We start from the raw sequence: 7,961 nt of genomic DNA, 5'->3' as shown, positions 1-7,961 counted from the left end.
TAATGCCCCATGAAAAACTTTGTGGGCGTGCACATGCAGGCCTGTGACATCAACACTACAACCAATCAGAAAGAGTTTCTTTGACAAAGCAATGACCTAACTACAGAGTTCAACACCAAAATCAACAATCACTGTGTCAGATTTCACATTTTCATAAAATTTTTAGAAAAGACTACTGGGATATATCTGAGAAAGCTGCTTCCTTTTAGGCCTGTGTCAACTTTTGCTTTTGTTCATGAAACAGAATTGAAATATTTCAGACAATCCTGAAATGCATTAACATACTAAAAAATACTTTTAAAACCTCATAATTTCCTCATATTTCCCCAGGCAGATGTGTGATCTACTCTAGAATAGAGAGTGAATTGTGTAGCTGTCGCTGTAGTTCGTGTCTCTGCATAGGTCTAGCGTATCCCACTGAGGGAGGGCATCTACAAAAACCATCAAAGCCTTGGTATACCACATTATTTATCTTTATCTTTATCAATAGCATTAACCGTTCGTCTCAAGTCATCACATGCAAAGCCTGATCCATAAGCTCAATTCAAAAGATCATCTGCATTTCTCAAAAATATAAGCAAATCTTCACAAATACTATTATCCTCTATATAACAGATATATAGATTCACATTTGAACATCAAAATGCAGGTTATGGTCAAATACAAAGGTTCATCATAGTCCAGAATATTCTCATTAAGGTCAAGTTAGCGACAATTTGGGTCCTAAACTCAAGGCACATCTTTGTGTTTAAGTGCAGGAGATGCACATTGATTTTAATGATTCGGGTCAATTTGGGCTGATAGATGAAAGCTTATTTTTTAAGGTATTACATGCAAAAAGATATTTGTGGAAACACATTTAATTCTGGTGGGTATTGCAGATAGAAAGAAAGTTTGGTATTATGAAGATAGTCCAACAATTATTGGTATAAAAACACATGAAAACTCCAATACAAGCAACATTTGAAGTTGTGTAAGACATTAAGTGTTGTGGACCACAGGTATGAAACTCAGGTGAGTGTTACCTGGAAGTGGGAGAAGGTTCGGCTGCGCTCGTCACAACGGTCAGAGAAGGTCCTCAACGTTCTAAAGAACATCAGTAGGTCCTGGTTCTCCTCCACGCTGAGAAACACAATCAGACTGTATAAGGCTCTGACACACAGACTGCACAAGACTCTGACCATAAATGGACATAGTAAACCTGCTAGCCACTGTGTTCCAAATAGGAAGTGATCATGGGCATGCTTCCGGTTCCATCGACTCCAGTTCAATCTACAAATTGTCAGCCCTCTCTCCGTAAATGCAGTCTTGTTATTTTTATTTTGTTATTGTGTCCATAACTCAAGATATGAATATTAATAACAGTGTTGCTAAGCGCCCGCCCCCCAGCAGTGGCAGCGGGAAGATAAGATATGCTTTTATTAGTCCCACAGTGGGGAAATTCCAGTCTTGCACCGTACAGTTCAAGAACAGCAGGAAAATGGTAACATGCAATAAAACAAAGATAATAGATAATAGCTTAAATAATTTGAAAATAGACTTTAGCCAGGGCTGCCCTTTGTCACCGGTCTGTTCATTACATTTATGGACAGAATTTCTAGGCGCAGCCAGGGGCCGGAGGGGGGCCTGGTTTGGGAACCACAGGATTTCATCTCTGCTGTTTGCAAGATGGATGTTGTCCTGATTGGCTTCTTCGCGCCAGGACCTGCAGCAGGCACCTGGGGCGGTTGCAGCCGAGTGTGAAGTGGCTGGGATGAGAATCAGCTCCTCCAAATCTGAGGCCATGGTCTCGACCGGAAAAAGGTGGTTTGCTCTCTCTGGGTGGGTGGTGAGTCTCTGCCCCAAGTGAGGAGTTCAAGTATCTCGGGGTCTTGTTCACGAGTGAGGGAAGGATGGAGCGGGAGATTGACAGGCGGATCGGTGCAGCGTCTGCAGTGATGCGGTCGCTGTATCGGTCCGTTGTGGGTAAAGAAGGAGCTGAGCCGGAAGGCGACAGCTCTCGATTTACCGGTCAATCTACGTTCCTACCCTCACCTATGGTCATGAGCTCTGGGTAATGACCGAAAGGTACAAGATCGCGGATACAAGCGGCTGAAATGGGCTTCCTCCGCAGAGTGGCCGGGCGCACCTTAGGGATAGGGTGAGGAGCTCGGTCACACGGGAGGAGCTCGGAGTAGGCCGCTGCTCCTACACGTCGAGAGGAACCAGCTGAGGTGGCTCGGGCATCTGCTCAGGATGCCTCCTGGACGCCTCCCTAGGAGGTGTTCTGGGCATGTCCCCACCGGGAGGAGGCCCCGGGGAAGACCCAGGACACGCTGGAGGGGACTATGTCTCTCGGCTAGGCCTGGGAATGCCTTGGGGTCCCACCGGAGGAGCTGGAGGACGTGTCCCGGGTGAGGGAAGTCTGGGAGTCCCTGCTTAGACTGCTGCCCCCGCGACCCGGCTCCGGATAAGCGGAAGAAAATGGATGGATGGAGGACTTTAAAAAAACAAAACTAAAAATAGACTCCTAAGAGCAAAATATAAAATACCAACAAAAAACTATTATGTACAATAAGAGTTTACAGTACAGTGCAGCATATGAACAGAAAAGTGACTTCAGTGGGGGGCGTTACCTTCAACAGCTTGGCTCCAAAAAATTTCTCTTTGGTTGCTATATGATGTGAATTCCAAATATGGAACTCTGCTCCAAATTGGCCCCTATAACTGCTAGCCTCGATGAGCGTCATTTTGACTGGAGCTGTACACTATGGGTGGCATCACCCTCAATTAGTCCCACTTCTTTATACAGTCTATGGCTCTCACATAGAGGGAAGATTTTATTTTTTTTGTTCTTCTATCTGACTGTTTTTGAATGAGCAGATGTAGCCTTCATAAATACATACATTTCAGTAACGGTATATTATAGCAGACATATTATGCAAAATTGACTTTTCAGAGCTTTTAACCACCCTCACACCATTTACTCACTCGAGTTTTATTTGGAGTGATTTTTCTTTTATTAAGATATTTTAGATCAATATTGATAGTTAAAATGTCCAAATTATATGTGTCATAAATTATAATTATACAGCACACTCAAGCACAATATGTCTGCTTCAACAAAACAGTGAATGTGATGTGATGAATTATGAGGACCTTTTACAGAGCTTTCCCCTGTATATGATCTGGTGCTGCATGTTTCTCAGGGATGTGAATATCTGTGAGTTTGAACCTGGCTCTGGACCAGAGCATCCTGAGACTTTCAGCTGGACTGAAAGTTCAGACTTGACTTCCACTGTTTGGCCAGTAAAAGGTTTACAGTGTTCTACTGTTTAGTGCATTTTGTTAATAGAGTTTGGTCAATGCACCATTATAAGGTTTAAAGTGCCTGTGACAGGTTGGACCACTCATTTTACTAAAACAACGCTAAGATCAGTATACAGGGCTCCAGACCGTGACCCAATGCTCATATTTTGCCCCTAATTTTTTGCGCCAGTACGAGTATTTTTTTCAAGGAATTGCACATGTGCAACCAAATTTCTGGATATTTATGTGAGGTGCACACAATTTCAGATAATTAAATGCTGAGAATTTGCATTAAATGTATATATTTGTAATAACTAAGACAAGCCTAGTCTGCTCTCTCCTCTCCCCTCGTCTTGGCTCCGCCTCCCCTCACTTTTTTAATCACTGAAGTTTTATAACATCCTGCATTTTGACAGCAGTATGTGTGTATTCCATGCTTTTGAATACTTTTTCAGGATGTGATGATACCATACTGTCAAATGGGGGTGAGGGTGAAATTTTCCTATTAATCACATTGTACTTTGGAATGAAATATCCAAAAGGTAAATTAAAAAAATGCTAAACCTACTGTATTTTCCGGACTGTAAGTTTCACTTTTTTCATAGTTTGTCCGGGGTTGCGACTTATACTAGGATGCGACTTATATGTGAAATTATTAAAACATAGAATTTCACATCTTCGTTATTGTCATGCTGACACTGCACGAGGGCACTCTAGGCTTGTGTACCAGCATGGCAGCCACGTGGAAGCGGTGCTTCATCTACTTTCGGAGCAGGCGGAGTTGTTCAGAAGCGACATCGAGGATGAAGAATTCAGTGGATTTAGTGATTTTGAGTGATACCAAGAGTAAACTTGTTAGCTATTTTTTTATGCTTTACTTATTTTATTAACTGTTAATATCTTACGTTAACTATGCTTTATGTGCGTGTTTACATATGTGTTAGGTAAAGGTTGATTATACATGTTACAGTTCATTTGTTTGACCACTAGATGGCGCTGTTGAGTCTGTAATACCTGTAAGAAAATTTACTTGACTCGTTATCTTTTATACATTTCATATTTAATTTCCCCTTATATTTATTTCCCTTTCATTTCTAAGACCATAAAGGTGATAATTTTTCATTTGTAACAATACTGTAAATTTTTAGTTTTATCATAAATCTAGTTTAAGGTCGCAAAAACTAATTCCTGTTTTCCAGTTCAGCCTCTTTTTTTTACATTAATGCGAAGTCTTACCCGACAGAGCACTATTTAAGAAACAACTGAAAAGTAAAAATATAAAGTTTTTTCTTCACCAGTTTACTAGCAGGCCAAAGTGATATGTATATCTTTCATGCGTTCATATGCAATTTTGTGTGTATATGTAATATGAGCCAGAAGCTTATGTTATATTTTATGTGTTTAGCTAGTTCTACAGTGTGAACTGTGATGAAGAAGTAAGACCACACTAAACATCAGTGAAAAGAACTCTTGTGTCTCTCGTGTTTGTGGACAAGCCAGCATATGTTATGTTTGTGTAGTTATCTGATTAACTGTTAATATCTTGCGTAAACATACCAGACACATATTCAGTTCATTGTCTAGGTTACATTAGCGTGCTGTACTGCTATTCAGCCTGTTGTTCTCTATTTTATTGTAACTTGCCTTTAAAAGATAAAATGTCAGTTCTTGGTCTAGGATTTTGTAAAATAAATTTCCCCCAAAAATGTGACTTGTAGTCCAGTGCGACTTATATGTTTTTTTCTTCATTATTACGCATTTTTTCGCTGGTGTGACTGGAGCATGACATGAAAGGTGAGCATGACTAACTGAAAAAATGTTGGCTAATGCTAGCTCACTTGTGACCACAGTATTATTTGAGCAAGACTTTAGCAGCACAAATCAGCTCACCTGTTGTAGTTCCAGATAAAACAGGCCTTTATGGTCAAATAAAGCTCAGATTAAAGTCGCAGTAACAGACCTTGTGATAGAGCGGTGCCTGCAGTTAGCATCACACTCCCATGGAACATCAGCTGCAAACTATCAATTGCAAAAAATATATATAATTCAATAAAGATAGTAATGCTTTTGACTCTTTCAAGAACAATTAACAGTGCCATTTAAAACTAAAAATAGTCCACTAAAGTCTTGCATCTGCTCTAAACCACATGCTTTTACTGACAGGGGACTGGCTCTCGACCTCTGCATTAAAAAGACCCAAGCTGTTTAGACCATTAGAAACAATTGGATATTGATTTGTTTAAAGGGCCCATATTACGCCATTTTCTGATTTATGTTGTAATGTTGTTTCCACATCACAAATATACCTGGAGTTGTTGTTTTATTCCATTCACATGTGTTTAACTCACAAATCCTACATATTTAAGATGAGTTCTTCTCTCAAACTGAAAACACTCTGTTGCAGGTTTTGTGTGTTAAACATACAAAACACAACTCCAGGTATGTTTTTGATGAAGAAATATTATAACGTAGATTAAAAATAGCATAGTATGGGCCCTTTAAATCAATTAATTACATTGTCATGGGCATAATCCAGAGAATGAGGGATATTCCTGGGTGTTTTTGTTTGGATGTCGAGGTTTAGAATGGGCCTAAATCTGGTCTGAGTTTAATGTAAAGGTTGAAATGTGTTTTTGTCCTTGAGAAATCTGAGTTTTTCCACTGGATCTGTCTGCACTCTCACAGCTCTAATGGAAACTGACACAAGTACTCCAAAAACAACCAGAGCATTTGTCACAGAAAAGGAGGGAGAGAGACAGGGGCAGAGAGAGGGAAAGAGGGGAGAGGGGGGTGGACAGTGAGAAGAGTGGGGGAAGAAAGAAAAACTGACACAAGGGCTCCCAAAACAACCAGAGCATTTGTTGGAGGAGAGTGAGGAAAGAGGATGGAAAGAGAGGGAAAGAGAGGGAGAGAGGAAAGGAGAGAAAGAACAGAGGGGGAGAGGGGAGTGATAGAAGGGCAGTAATGTGGCGGCTGTTGACAGTGGCAATGAGAAACACATGAGGTCTACTGAGGAAGAGAGATGCCAGAGATATTGTCTCCACTTAATAACATGAAAAACTGTATTCAGGCAGATGCACTGTAGACTCATGTACAACAGCCCTGCACCTACATCAGGCTAAGATATGATGATGGATTAGACAGTTTTACAGTTAAGTATCATACAATACACTAGGACTGTAAATCCTTAGTGAATTAGTAGGTCAATGGAGTCTAAATGCGTACTAGTCAACATAATTTTATTTAGATTATAAGTATGTATATGGAATAACAGCAGAAAGGGGAAATTAGTGAATGAGTTAGCTGCAGATTTGGTATTTATTTGTAAATAGGCAGATTAAACTCATAATTCACAAATTTAATCTATCTTGATATAAATACACTGTTTTCCAGTTATTTTTTCTTACATTAACTCCTACCAAGTGTAGTCTTGTGAGGGCAGTTTGGGACAAATACAAAAAGATACAGAATAGCTTTGAGAGCTAGAATAGAGAGTATTTGGCAATTACCTGGAGAGGAAGCTACCGAAGCTCTGCAGGACATTGTCCTCCATCACAATGTTCAGATGACTTAGCGTTCGCTTCGTTTGAGCTCCAAACTGAGAAGAAACACAGATGCAGGCTTAGACTAGGGCCGAACGATTTGGGAAAAATACTGAATTGTGATTAAATTCGTGATTTATGTTTTAATAGTAGGATTCTGTTCAATGTTCACATTTCACACCGGTCTAGAGGAACTGACACTGCAGGGTTAGGGCCTTTGCAATTTGTTAATTGAGTCCATTCAAATTGCGATTTCAATTAATCTTGCAATCCTAGCTTAGACAGCACCATTAATGTCAAAAATATACCCAGGTAAATACACAGGTAAACCCAGCATCACTAACTCACCTTGAGCTCTGACAGTTTAAACTCCACCTGGAAGCGGAGCTCAGAGCAGACTCCAGATACACAGAACCACTGAGAGGTGCTACTGCCCCCTGCTGGAGAGACAGGGCAAGCACAGTCAGTCCTGGTGCAGAGGTCAACAAGAGAATGTACCAGGACTACGCATTTAAACCAAAACCTTTACTAACCTTTACCTGTCTTAGCTATAGCCTTCCTCTCCCTTCCCTCACTCTCTCAGTATACACTCAGCTCCCTCAGCTACAGCCTCCCTCTCCTCTCCTTCTTCTCTCTTTCCCTCCTCTCTCTCAGTGCAGTAGATTCACCTCTCTAAGCTATAACCTCCCTCTCCTCTCTCTTCTCACCCCTCTCTTCCCCTTTCCCAGTATACAGTCACCTCCTCTGAGCTTTGGCTCGGTCCCTCTCTCTCTCTCTCTCTCTCTCCCTCTCCCTCTCTCAGTATAACACTCACTTTCCTTGGGCCTCCTCTCTCTCTCAGTATGCACTTAGCTCTCTCAGTTATAGTCTCCTCTCCTGGTTCTCTTCTCCTCCTACAGCTGACCATTCTGATCCCATTCATCTGGGTCTGTCATCCTTCAGTTCTTTCTTGCTCCCCCTTTCTCCCCTTTCTCAGTATACACTATAGTGACTATATCAACTCTCAAACTATGACTCCTCCTGACTCTCCTCCTTCTCAGTATACACTCACCCTCAGCCTCTCTCTCCTTCTTTCCCCCTCTCTCAGTTATACACTTACCCTCTCTCAGCTAAAAGTCCTCCTTCTCCTCT

General features: G+C 41.1%; 1 protein-coding gene across 1 annotated transcript in view; it reads right to left on the bottom strand.

Annotated features, from left to right (window-relative positions):
- cenpp (centromere protein P) overlaps window positions 1-7,961 on the bottom strand; it is a 91,361-nt gene that overhangs the window by 80,859 nt on the left and 2,541 nt on the right. Inside the window, exons 5-7 of the mRNA XM_055224673.1 lie at window positions 7,179-7,270; window positions 6,798-6,886; window positions 1,026-1,122 (exon numbers count right to left, since the gene is read on the bottom strand). Coding sequence (XP_055080648.1) covers window positions 1,026-1,122; window positions 6,798-6,886; window positions 7,179-7,270 — 278 coding nt within the window. The remainder of the gene's footprint in view (window positions 1-1,025; window positions 1,123-6,797; window positions 6,887-7,178; window positions 7,271-7,961) is intronic.

The sequence above is a fragment of the Periophthalmus magnuspinnatus genome, chromosome 10, assembly GCF_009829125.3.
Source record: "Periophthalmus magnuspinnatus isolate fPerMag1 chromosome 10, fPerMag1.2.pri, whole genome shotgun sequence".
In the NCBI taxonomy this organism is placed as follows: Eukaryota; Metazoa; Chordata; class Actinopteri; order Gobiiformes; family Gobiidae; genus Periophthalmus; species Periophthalmus magnuspinnatus.
Note: the sequence above shows the minus strand (reverse complement) of the source record. Positions and strands in the feature narration are given on the sequence as shown.